This window comes from Melanostigma gelatinosum (genome assembly GCF_949748355.1).
Source record: "Melanostigma gelatinosum genome assembly, chromosome: 16".
NCBI classification, from domain to species: domain Eukaryota; kingdom Metazoa; phylum Chordata; class Actinopteri; order Perciformes; family Zoarcidae; genus Melanostigma; species Melanostigma gelatinosum.
Genome location: NC_136649.1, coordinates 15,932,730 through 15,946,154, shown reverse-complemented (window position 1 = coordinate 15,946,154; position 13,425 = coordinate 15,932,730). Strand labels below are relative to the sequence as shown.

Here is a 13,425-nt window from a genome sequence, read left to right as displayed (position 1 = left end):
TTTATATTCATGTGAAAAATGCAATAAAATAAAAGTATTCACATTGTTGTCCGAAGTGGTTTATTCAGAGACATTTAAATGATTCATGTGTCGTGTGTTTTAATGAAGTGACCGGTTTTGAGAATATGAACATTTAACATTGTTGTATTTAACAACATGACTTGCATTCAAAGCTGCTGTAATGAAAGAAAGCCACTTCACAACCTCTGAACCCTCAGTCCAGCTCATACATCAGGGAGTTTTGGAAGATGAACCCAGCAGAGGTGGAATGGTCACTGATGATCTTTTCGTTTCCATCTTTATCAATCTCCCTTAAAACCACAGGTGGTGGCTTGGCGTCGTGCTCTGGTTTGTGGAGGATTTGCACCGTTGGCCGGTCATCTTGGTCGATATCCTCCCTCTGCTCCTGCTTTACTGAACCCACGGCCGGTTCCTCCCTGACCCCGTCTGAGAAGTCCTTTGTGTTGTGGCTGTGAGGTTCAGCAGATATGGAAGTTTGGGATTCCTCACTCGATCTGTGAGTTAGAAATGCAGCGCCTGTTTCCGCCTCCAAAGGAAAAACACAAACGGCTTAGCTTGACCGCACACGTTTACCTTCTCGTCTACACAATGCATTTATTTATTTAGGATATATCTCACCGTCTCCTCTTTGATGTCTGAAGTCTTAATTTTGGGTGGTGACTCCGAACGAGAGTTCAGATGGACTTCTCCCTCTTTTTCTTCGCAGCTTAAACGTTCAGCAGGGATTAAAACAAGCTGGTTATCTGTTTCAGGTGTGGCCACAAGCCTGTTATGATCAGGCAATGAAACACCGCCAGTCTCCCACTGAAAACTTAGACCAGAGTCCTCGTTGTCTTCAAGTTTCTGCCTTTTCTGTAAGTTAGACTTTCCAACCTCTGTTTCATTTTCCTGTTTCTGCTTTTTAAATATCTCAGCCACACCTGCTTGGCCTTTTCCATTCTGCTTTTGCCATTTTGCCTCCTCCCCCAAACCAATTTGCTCTTCTTCGTCACCATTTTCTCCTTCCCGTGTTTCCTTCTCACCCACTACACCTTCATTGTCTGCCCTCATCTGCTCCTCTCCTTTCTCATGACCAGTTTCACCCTCTTTTTCAACTTTCTCTACCCTTGTCTGCTGCCTAAAATCCTCCTCAACAGCTATTTGCTCCTCCTCACTTTTCTTGCTTTCCCTCTCCTCCTCCCGCTCCTCCTCTTCGTCCACCTCTCTTTTCTCCTCCTCTATCTCATCATCACTAACACCAGTCTGAGCAGACCCTCCGGATAAATCAAAAGCTTCATCAGAAGGAAGAACAGACAGTGTGACTGTAAGCTGTCCTCTCTGTTTGTTGAACTTGGCCTCTCCTTTGTCTTCATCCACAGGGTAGGCTAAGGGCAGCTCCAGTCTGTAGGCTGGTTTCTTGGAGGCCAGCAGCAGCTGTCTCTCTTTCACCTCGAGGCTGGCGTCTGAGGCCGCCTTCAGAAGTGGCACGGCGATGGTAACCACTATCTCTTTGGGCCTGGGGCTTTGGGCAGAGTCTCTGGAGCATCTGAAGTCCTGTAGATCCACAAAAGATCGATATTTGACTGTGTAGTTTGGCTTGGTAGGCTCTCTGACTTTCTCAGGCTGAATGCTGCAGCTTTTAGGTTCAGCATCCACGCTGTTTTGTGTTGCAGTCGATTCTGTGGACTTCATTTGCAGGGACGCGGTAGGTCTTTTTTCATCTGGGTATGGGAATGCAAGAGGGTCCGGCTCCTCTGAGGGCTCCTTGGATTTGTATCCAGGTATGGGTTTTCGGATGACACAAGGCTGAGGGGCACCCTTGTATTTAGTACTCATCTCCCTCACATTGTTTTTATCCAGAGTCACTTTGAAAGCATCCTGGATTCCCTGGATGGCTGTGCTGTCCACCGTGTCCATGAATCTCTTGTTTTTGCTTGCAATGTGGATGGTGTCAGGGTGGAAGATAACATCATAGATCATGATCTTGTTCCCTTTTGGGTCTGTGTCTTGTCTCCCTGGGTGAAGACTGTGAGGCAGGGACCAGCACTGTCCTCTGCGGCCATCCTCCGACACCCCGCATTTACATTCAGGCTTTCCAACCTTTCCACTGGCGCAGATATTGATGAAACACTTCTGCTTGCCGTTCACACTCGTCCTGAGAGACCGAAACGGTTCCGGGTGGATAAACTCAATCGTGTTTCCTCTCTCCTTCTCCAAAAGTTTGATCTCCTCTTCGTACCTTTTCTTATTCTCAGGGTCCGATAATTCTTGTGCGTAGTTGCGCAGCATTTCCCCGAATTTCTCTTCTTTAAGCGCTTTTGTCAGTCTGTCAATTTCATCTCCTGTCATGTTTAGTTCTTTCAGCTTATCTCCAACCTCCATACTGATGATTACGAGAAGAAATAAAGTTACTGAGGCGGATGAAGTTGGCGGAAACACAACTTTCGTGAGCTAGCTAAACGTCCAAGAAAAAAGTCCAGAAGTGAGCTAATTAATATTAATAACAATAATAAAAAGTGGTACGAGCTGACCGGGGGGTAAAATGCGGATTTTGTTGTAGTTTTAAGTCGATATCCGTGTGTTTACCTAGTTTTAGACCTCCAGCAAACGGTCCTAGTTGTGTTGATGTAACCATAGCAACAACTTTGGTGCAACAAGGAAACACTTCCGGGTGAATCTATTTTTTTGCCTAGCTTAGATCCGACAGATTTGATCAATTTATGAAAAAAGTATAACTGAATAAATATAATCATAAGAATTTGAAAAATAATATAATTTAGTTCAAAACAAAAGGTGAATCCTGTAAAAAAAAAAGAAATTCTCTAACCATTTCTTACTAGGATGCTCTTGTGTAGATAGTGAAATAACATGATTTCGCCACCAGATGTCGCTGTAGATCACTGCTCAAGTGGAAGAGAGCCAGTGCGTAAATCGGTCAGTAAGGCAAAGGGGCGGATATGCAGGAAAGAGAAGTGATTGGTCGCACCCCCAACAGTTCATATTTCTCACTGTCTGATTGGAAGGGCTGTGCTGTAACTGGGTGCAGGACCATTGATAATAAATGTGTAGGAGAGAGAGAGAGGGGATGGATGCAGCACACTGAACCACTCTGTGGTCCCGCAGCATCTTAATGGGTTTCTTTTTATTGTTTACTAAACAAATGTTCCACTTTCCCAATTTCTCCAGCTGAAAACGTCTTCTTTGGTAATAATTTATATGACCATGGATAATCTCTAGGCTTTATGAACAAACACATCTTTCTCCTATAATTTGTTTATTTCGTATAGTATATACATTTACTATATTACTGCACAACCTGTTTGCATTACAATCCATACATTAAACTATGACTGTACACCTGTCTACCACAGTGTTATGTATAATAGTTATAGTCCTACATTCTAACTGCTGCACTAATCTGTGCCTTTATAATCTATAATAAGATTTTACTTACAAATATGTATAAAAAATTAATTTGTATCAGCCTGTTGTTGGAGGGAACCTGTGAACTAAGAATGAGTGCTTCACTGTAATTGTTGTGCATATGCCATTACTAAGAACTTGGACTTGTAACCACAAAGCACACAAACAAGAGATGCTTGCCAAACGATACCACACTGGTAAGAGATTTTTCACTGACTAAAACGAAGTGGTTTATTCTGCAAGAGTCCCACAGCCCCAGCACCTCCTTGTCCTCATGTGACAGTGCTGGATGGGGTCAAGTGATCAGTTAATAAACTTCTCAAACAAGGCAAACAAACGTGTGTTGTCTGCTGACTCATCAACAATCTGGCTCTGCGCTAATGAACGGGACACAATGTCCCTAAATGGTCTCGCCAAAGAGCTTTTATAACACCGAATTTCAGTCAGCCAGTAGACCAGAAGAGGACGGTGGAGGGGGGAGTCACAGTGTGACGCACACAGGATGTGGGCAGGCACCACTGGGAAAGATTGCCGACTATACCGAGATCCCACACTTAGTTTTTCCGGATAAGACATCAAAAAAGTAAAAAAATAAAACACAAAGAAATGACTCACTTACTCTTTTTTTTATTACAAATACGTATTAAATAATATGAAAAGTTAGACAGGGAGATATAATCAAGGTATAATCATAGTACTGATGGTTAATATTCATATCATCTTTGCATGTTTCCCAAAAATGACAAATAAATGCATTTCATAGTACAACAAACAATACATTCCTAGACATATATATTATATATATATATATATATCTCAGTATCAACACAAACAAAGAGAAAGTGTTGGAGGAGGGGTGGAGGGTGAAATGTAAAAAGACAAACTTCATACAAAGGCTTTGGCAAGAGTGCATTGATATTATCAAATATATCAAAGTAAACAAAAGAATCCTTTAAAGAAAAATACATGTACAAATGAGCAGTAGAGAGGAATAAAAGAGTCCAGTGCATGTTTTTCTGTCATTCCCATGAGTAAAATAGCAGCAGCCATGTGTGCTTGGCTGATCCCTGTGTCCCTGTGGTATCTTGGGTAAAATGGCAGTGTTCATTGTCTACTTTGAGCCGGCAGGTACCAGCATGCTTAGTGTAGCCAGGCCGGGTTTTGAGGGAGGTGCTTTGCCAGCGGCCATTTTGTTCAGGCTCCGGACATCGGCCTGCCAGGAGGGCATTTTCTTCGTGGTCATGTGGCGGCGGGCGTGTTTGGTGAGGTGATCACTGCGCATGAATCGCCGGTCGCACACGGGACACACAAACTTTTTCTCACCCGTATGCGTCCGCCGGTGACGGGAGAGCTCGTCGGAGCGGGCGAACCTCTTTTCACAGCCGTCCCAGCTGCAGCTGAAAGGCTTCTCACCTAAGGGAGGGAAACGGGGAGAGCAGGGAGTCAGCAAGTGAGTCAGATTGCAGACATAAGAGATATAACAATGAGCTCATCGAGAATAACAAGGCCAAGAAAGGAATGTTTTACAAACAGGATGCAACACTCATCCGTGGTCCCAATTCTTTTCCACATCCTCACGAGTATCAACCAAACCAAACACTTGTGTATGCAGTTAACCCTCACCTGTGTGTGTTCTCAAGTGAGCCTTGAGGTGTGAGCTCTTAAAATACGTCTTCCTGCAGCCCGGGAAGGTGCAGACATAGTTTCTCCTGCGGGAAAAGTCCATCTTTGTTGCCGTTATACTGCAGCTGGGCCCCGCTGGCACATAAACAGGGGCCGGGGCCAGAGGTAGCAGCTTGGTGTTGCCCAGAGTCATGACCGTCTGAGGGCAGTGAGGGGCCTGAGAGATAGAGGATTGAGGGAGAACCAGCATCACCGTGCCCTGGGGCATCGCTGAGCCCATGATGAGGGACTGCTGGACGGGGACGGCGTTAGCCAAGGCGGGCTGGGGGAGGATGGGTGTGGCGGCGGTCCGCATCCCAGTATTGCAAGTCTGAACCGCACCGGGGATGAAGGCGGAGATTATACCCGATTGGCTGCTGACGGGGAACATCTGGCAGATGATTTGAGGGCTGGGGGCTGAGGGCGGGGACAGGGCTGCGAGAGCAGAGGCAGTCGGAGGGCTGCTTTGCAGTCGCATATTGACAGAAGTGGGGGTGGAGACACTGTTCAAATAGATGTTTGAGAGACTGGCGTGCTGGTCTGTTCTTGAGGCGAACAATGCAGGTGTGAGAGGAGTAGATGGAGGTGTGATTATCTCAGTTTTTGTAATACGCTGCTGCTGCAGGCAGACCGTTGCAGCCGTTACTGTTTCTCCGGTTTTCTTTGGATTGGGGGCCACTGGAATGCGGTGTTGGCAGTGGGTGCCGTCTGCGGTGTGGCGGATGACGCTGGTCGCCATGGCTCTGCAGGGCTGTGGCAGAGGAGGGAGGGAGGCCGTCTTTTCAGCAATGGGTGCCAGGACAGGTTGATGGAGCCCGGACACAGCCAGGCCAGAGCTTGACTGGAGCGCTGTGCCGGATGCCTCAACGAAGCTGGGGCTATGAGGGGGAGTCATACACTGGAAAAGAGAAGGGAGGGGAGAACATTAGAAGGTTTAACCAGTGTACCCTGATGACATGGTAATAAGATGTACAGGGGAAAGTGTTTGCAAAGACAAACAGGTACACACCAGACTAATGATCACTCAGAGTTATAAAGAGCTATAAACTGTGATTTTTATGACTCTGAGAGGAGACACTCTGTCTGAAGGTCAGAGCACCTTACAGTGTCATGACGTTTCCTGCTACAGCACCTCTCACCTGCCCGGGTCTCACATAATAAACCATGATCCCACACGTATCTTTCCACATTCACATCAAGGGAACCTTGTCAGTGTCTGCTGTTATTAAGGGGGGGGCGTATTATTCAATAGTTTGACACCCGTGCAGCATGAGAAGTCACTCACCAGGGAGGAGAGGGACACAAAGTCCTTCGGGGGCTCTGGAAGTTCTGACGGCATGAGGGAGTCACAGGAGTCCGAAGCCGGGGTGAGGGGCCTGGGCTTGCAGGGGCTCGGCCGGCTGCCGAGGAAGTGGCCCCGGCCCCAAGAGCTCATGCACATCAGCGCTTCAGCGGCCTCCAGGTCGGTGTACTCCAGGCCACAGGTTCCACTAGGGACAGACTGTTCGCTGTCATGCCTCCTTCTCTTTGCATAGGACCCGCAATGATCCATATACTCAGCCTGAAAAGGAACAATAAATGAACTTAGTGATGGTGGCACACATGCAAACAAGAGGTGAGCTTTCTATTCTATTGAGCGGAATGGAGGAAAAACATCTATTTCCAGTCATCATCTGATCTGTCACTGTTCCTCAATCTAAAGTTCCCAATCAAACTGCACGATGCTGCCAAAAAGACAGGGGGGGGGGGGGGGGGTTGTTGGTGACTACACCCCAGCCCAGCATGGACTGCCTCTGGCTCACAGCCAGGACACCTCCCATCGCCAAATATAGACCAAACAGTGACGTGCTGCAGAGACGAGTGATGTGAAATCCCCATATAAAGCGGGTTTGCATCAGGAAGTAACCTCGGCTAATTACGTTATAACTTGAATACACACATATTACTGATCCTCCACAAACACACAAACCAGATTTGATCATTTGTCAACAATGACATGCTACTTGTTTAAATTAAGAGATGACCATAAATACGTGTAGGTAATTAGCTATCTTTTAAATTATTACAAAGGGTTCAGATTTAAATGTAACATGGTTGATTTGGCTCCGCTGCGACCCTGACTAATATTAATGATATTGTTTCACGCTAAATATGTTGAATTAGCTTACGATATAGCTTTAATAATGAAATATAAAATCTGTAAACAAGTGAGTTACTGGACGGGCCAAATAAATGTCGCGCCCAAATTGAAGTAACGTTAACGTAAACAGTTTTAAAAATAAAAAAATCTTACCTCGTTTGAGTCCATTTCTGTATAATTTCGCGATGGCATTGAGGAATACAATGTCTAAATATCACTTTGTGGGTGTCAGAGCCCGAACAGAACAAAGAGACGGTGGTTGCCAGAGCTGCTGCCTGTACCGGGGTAGGGTTGAGGTCGCTTTTTTTCTCTGACTGACTCCCTTTTCTCTCAGCTGTGTGTGTAAAACACGGGGGGGGGGAGACAAAAAAAAGGAAAACAAAACTCACAACACGCACCGGCGGGTGGCAACACTGAGCCAATCACAATTGAGTGTGTGCGGAGCTTCAGCCAATGGGAGAGCAGGGAGCGCGTGAACAGTGCGTGCTCGCCGGACGGTTGGAGGAAATAGGGTGGGCGTGTCTGTGAGAGTCAGCAGTGTCAGTGTAAACCCGATGAACTGCCATCCACTAAATAGGCGAAAGGTCGATCCAGTCTATGCTGCATTCAGGGGGTGTAGGAATAACATCTTTAAAATCACCAAGGAAAGAAAATTGTTTCGTTAACGGAGATAATCGCTGAGCATAATTGTTATTGATATGTTTTGATAAAGAGAAATTGCAAATATAGCTAAAGTGCCAGGACTACAGGGCAGTTAAGTAAAAAATAATTGACACCGAATCTTTTTCTATGTTAATAAGGCTAGGTTGACTATAACACTTTATAAACACAGGATTATATTTTAGAGTATTAGAAATTTACATATTCTGCTTGTCTTGATTGCATATAACTTTAAACATTAAACTTGCCAGCGGAAAAAAATGTCAAGCTTTGCTGTCCACTTGAAAGCAAGGGGGTAAGGCGAGAGTTATTTGTCCTACGTTTCCCACAATACATGAATGCAACACCAGTTGAAGCGTGAGTTTCTGTCTTGTTTTTCTGAGCTGTTTGTGCAGCTTTCTCACAGGAAAAGCAGAGAAACAAGTGCTTGAATGAACATATTGCACAAACACATACTCACTAAGCTTAATAGTGAGTTAATTTATTTCTTTTATCCATGTTATCACTGTAGCCCATAACCATGTTATCAGTGTAATAATGTATTAATGTCATAAAAAGTACATGTATCAATGTGATTTTGCAGCAAATCAGGTCAGCCAGGAGAGACCACTAATTATAAATCATACATTTGGCAAATATCTAACTTCTATACCCTATTCATGGCATGATTTCACATGATTTTCACAGTTGTTTTGTCTGTGGGTGTAGCCACTCTTTAAGGGATTCTGGGGTGGAGCCAACCTCATTGACCCCTTATATAAGTGTGGACTATATTGTATTTTTGATTTATATTATTACTATTACATTTGCAGACAAATTAATTGTCATGGGACTTCACGTGTACAGATGCACTACACTAAAAAAGGATATTGTGCTTTTTTCTCCTGTTAGTAAATATATTCTTTACACTTTATGTAAAGGTGATGTATGTTGGGCTGTGGCCTATTGTCTGACAATTTTTATGAGATCATTCCCACAAGCACATGTCAAACTCAAATTGGCCTTGACCGACATGCTGTTATGTCACCAACTGCAATTTGACAAAGAGAAACTGTGTCAGAAGTCCTAATGAATTTCTGGAAGCCCTGATGTAAAAAAGGCTCCACAAGAATGTGTAAATATTACCAATTGGTAAAAACAATATAAATTTACCTTTGGTAAAAAGAATAGTAGACCCAGTGTCATTTTTATGAGCATCAGACTCATATTCTGTTTCTGATATTCCCTGCTTCTACATATAAACACAACTAATATGACCTCACTTTCACACCTGGCATACAATTGGTAAATTGGTGTTTGTTTGCAACTTGCTTGCAGCAGAAGGTAGTATAGCAGGTGTGTTAGCCTGGCCCTGGCAGCGCCTGGCTGCTAACAGAGGCCTTGCCTCAGTATGACTCACATAAGCATGACCTAAGGGAGCAATGAGGGCTTGGCACTGTGGCAGTGTAGCTGCAGTGCCAGCAGTTAGTGAGAAGAGAGTGGGAGAGGGAGGAGTTACGAGGAAAACGTGTTAGCATGCCGGCATGACAGGCAGCGCGGGCCTAAGCACAGCAGCCTGTTTGTGATATAAGTGGGGCAGGCCGCTTCAACTCAGTTATGGAATCTGGAGGAAAGGTTACGCTGGCCCTATCTGGGCCTCCACACGCACACCTCCCCTGTCCGGCCAACTCCCCCTACTCAGGAACTCCCAGAGCAGACTCAAAGAGGGGGAAGTTGCCCCAGCAGGATTAGATATATCACCAAAGGGCTATATTTCACTAAAGGCCCCAGAGCTCTGACAGGCAGCCATAGGCCGTGTCATCTAGTCAAGAGTGTTATGTCCAAACGAAGTACATCCACTCTAAATGTAAAATGTTGTCATATTAGGTCGGCTGCCATTACAAGTTTGAGCACAATCAACACAAAACTTAATTTAAAAAAAATATCTTGAGTTCCTAAATTTAGATTTACATTGTTTTACATTCATGTAAGAGCACACACTTCATTGCGTTGTCAATGGGTTTACATTTTTGTTGTGATGGAATGCTGAGTCAAACTGGATTTTTCAGATTATTGTTGATTATTGTTGTCGAGTAGCACTTGGCTCTTATGCCTCTGAAATATATTTTTTCACGATAACTTTATGAGGTGTAGTGATGATATCTTTTTCACAGAAGCTGATGCCAATGTTATACAAATACCCAGTTGTCCGCTCCTCCGCGCTACCACTACAAGCTGGCATCTGGGGGAAAGGGCAGAGCAAGCAAAGCGTTCCCAGGTAGTGTGACAACCTCTAAAGACAGATCCTTCATCCTTCCCTACTTCCTTCCTTCCTTCCTTCCTTCCTTCCTTCCTTCCTTCCTTCCTTCCTCTTTTTGTAGCCTTCTTTGATTGCTTTTTTTATTTCAGATTAATGTAAATACTGGACACAGGCAGAAAAGACGATAGGAAAACTCTTCTGCTTTGTGTATAAGTGTGAAAAATGTGATGGAGAAGCACATAAAAAAGTAAAACTGTTGTTCAGACAGACCATGTTACACAAAAAATAATGACAAGCGTCGACAAGAGTTGATATGTGCAAGTGCTCTTCCTGAAATAATGACATGGTGTTTTTTTCTGATTTCTGTATCTCAGAATGCTGTTTTGGCATTCAATCTATTATTTATGCATGGGGAAAGAGTCCCTGCCACATGTATTGTGTTTGTTAGTGCAGTAACTGTACGAGTAAAGTGCATCGTATAGCATTTTAAAGGAAAAGTTCAGCTTCAAATGGAAATTACATTTGATTTACTCACTTTAATGTTTAAACCCAAGTCAGCCTTTGCTTCAGCTCCTTCTAAAGATACAGAATGGCCATCAAATGTAGCACAAGTTCCTATCCATTACCTTATATCCTACAACTTATATTAAAGTCATGTGCGCATACGACAAACTAGCACAAATAAGAAATTAAATAAGAGATAGTGGACTAAATATTGGATTAGACTCACAGTAAACCACAATTCAATAACATGGCAAAAAAACATTCGGATAATGCTGCAAAAGCTATGTGGGAAGATTAAAAGGCCAGGTGGTCTTCATCAATCAGTGGAGGTTGAGGCTTTCAACCAGGGTGGATAATAGTCATTTTATTTTTGCAGAGAGCAATCTCTTGTATACTCACGTGGTTTATAGCCTCGGATTCTTAAACATGGACAATCTTTGGTGTGGTTTCTGTCACACTGAAAGTAGCATGTTTATGTGAATCCCATTGAATGTACAGAAATAAAACTTTGAAACACAACAAGAGCTCACAATGTCAATGTTTAAAATGCTGTCTATGGTACAAAAGCACAACCACTCTGTCTGGCAGGGGGGTGAGAAAAGCTTTAATTTCCTAACACAGAGATTTTTGATAACATGTTGTGTACATATTGCCTTACAACAAACCGCAGATGGCCTGTTGTTGGAGCCATCTCTTACAGTCAACACTACACTGAAGGATGCTTTGTGTACCACACATACACACGTGGCCCCACCCTCTCGTCTCCTACATGTTTGAATGGAGGGACAACAGGGATTCCTCTACATGCACCAGGCTCCTGATTGGTCGGAATGGGATTCTCATCTGTTGCTATGAGACTCTGGCTGCGGTGGAATAGTCCTTTTTGGTTAGGAAGGGTCCTAACTGAGTGATAAGAGCTGTTCAAATTCTCTAAATGCAAAGGAAAGGTGCTCCAATGCTTCCTTTATTAGCTCATTTAGCAGAGGAAACACTGCACCTTCCTTTATAAAAGATCAGTGAATAATTAGGCCCCACAATACCGTGTATTAACATTGATAAAATTTATATAATTTCATAAAGTAATGGGATTCATGTTGATGAATATGAATAGACACTAACAATCCTTACGTTTCATTTCATATGTATTTATTTACTTCGAACATGTAGCAAATAAGTAAAATAAACAAATCAAGCTATGGATTATTAAACTGATAAAAAAACACAATATAACTGATTGCACAAATGAAATGTTGATATTAAATAGTGACTAGTTGAGTGAATTGTCTCCACTGAAGCAGTGTCGATTGTTACGTGTGACAGCAGCAGGAAGGAAGGAGCTCCGGTTTCTCTCCTTCATACACCACGAGACTTTTCTATTCAGATGGAAAGGAGCATTAATGGCTTGGACAGGTTTGGTGTTTGAATAAAGGGACACGGCCTTCTCATTCACTGAGACAAAGGAGCGTTTATTTTAGAGATAGGTCACACATTGTGCACACACACACAACCATTGCTGGTGTGCACACACGGAGCACTTTAATACTTCACTCATCTGTCCATGTGCTGCTGCAAATGGACTTCAAGTACAGAACTGTCATTGTGAGTGTGTGTGTGTGTCTGTGTGTGTGTGTGTGTGTGTGTGTGTACGATAAAAGAAGAGAAATTACGTTATTTTCTGAACCTCAACCTATTTTCAGCTTCCTTATTAATTATCTCTTTTTAACAAGTATTTGCTCAATTCAATTGGTTCGGCAGACACTGTTGGGAAATGTAGTTTGGATGAATTCAATGATAAATGTGTGATTGACTGTAGAAGGTGGTCTCTCCGCTCCACAATATATTCAGGTAACTTTTCATATTATTAGCAGTGTTTCAAAGTTCTAGTGTCCTGGGAGAACATTAACAGGTCATGGTTTAACTGCGTGGGTACAGTGGGTGTGTATATATTTCCAGAGCTAGATTGAAATGGACATATTTTCAGTGGGCAAAATTAAAAAATACACTTCCTGTTATGTCATCAAGTGCACACTTGGCAAGTAAATAACTTCACAGCAGAAGGGATTTTTTACTTTGAAGAGTGGTTCTATAAAAAAGGAAATATATGAATCATACAAACACTCGGTGGAACAAACTGACTCAAACAGTGAGGACAATGCAGCTTTCTTAAAGAAATCTCTGTTTAATAATATTAGAACTCCTTGTTGCTGGAATTGCAAAAAAAAACATACAGAGATTTTTGATGAGAAGATGATTGTTAAGAAATGTAATTTAATACTTTCCAAATTAGATCTCATCACTTTGTTGTTTATTTCTTAACTGAGTACTCTTGTACCATAACCCAGTCTTTCAGTATGAAGACATTACCATATTTATCTGGATTACAGTCTGATACCAGTTATGGTACAAGACAAAATCGGTGTCAACTTGAGAAGGATTGCAGTATTGAAGGAGGAATTTGTTTAGTTTTCTCAAAGTGTGAAACTAGAGCTAGACCTGCACTTGGAATGTTTGAACAGCATCAAAGTAGGTCACTTGTGGTCTGGTCTGCCAAGGGTACACAATATCATAAGAGTGTGCAATTTAAGAGGGCAGAACCCAAAATGGTTCTGAACTTAACCTCAGAAAAGTCAGTTTTGGCTGAATATACTCAGTTACCATGTGAGAGAAGTAGCAATGAAACTGCATGTCATGCAACACCATGAAGACTACAGAGGCAGTGTAAAAACACATCTTGACACCAACTGTTGGGTTGAAACAAGGACATCTCAAGAGAGAACGAGAGAGACCGTAAAAGAGA

The 13,425-nt window shown here is 43.0% G+C and overlaps 2 protein-coding genes across 2 annotated transcripts; both read right to left on the bottom strand.

Moving 5' to 3' along the window:
* Positions 1-214: 214 nt before the first annotated feature.
* Positions 215-2,382, bottom strand: dnaaf2 (dynein axonemal assembly factor 2; the record flags this gene model as incomplete). Its single annotated transcript, XM_079286141.1, has 2 exons — positions 215-547; positions 640-2,382. 2 exons carry the CDS (start codon positions 2,380-2,382, stop codon positions 215-217), a joined length of 2,076 nt encoding a protein of 691 aa, XP_079142267.1.
* Positions 2,383-4,088: 1,706 nt separating this feature from the next.
* klf11b (Kruppel like factor 11b) lies at positions 4,089-7,547 on the bottom strand. The gene is made up of 4 exons (XM_079287262.1): positions 7,379-7,547; positions 6,371-6,646; positions 5,047-5,983; positions 4,089-4,836 (listed from the first exon to the last, which is right to left on the bottom strand). The coding sequence occupies exons 1-4, from the start codon at positions 7,415-7,417 to the stop codon at positions 4,535-4,537; spliced, it is 1,554 nt and encodes a 517-aa protein (XP_079143388.1). The 5' UTR covers positions 7,418-7,547; the 3' UTR covers positions 4,089-4,534.
* Positions 7,548-13,425: the final 5,878 nt, after the last annotated feature.

What these genes read in the sequence shown, in the direction of transcription:
- klf11b (XM_079287262.1), bottom strand. Translation starts at nt 7,417, where the DNA reads ATGCCATCGCGAAATTATACAGAAATGGACTCAAACGAG. An exon ending in TTGTGTCCCTCTCCTCCCTG is followed by an intron (nt 5,984 to 6,370) that starts GTGAGTGACTTC and finishes TCTCTTTTCCAG; the next exon opens with TGTATGACTCCCCCTCATAG. An exon ending in TCACTTGAGAACACACACAG is followed by an intron (nt 4,837 to 5,046) that starts GTGAGGGTTAAC and finishes TCCCTCCCTTAG; the next exon opens with GTGAGAAGCCTTTCAGCTGC.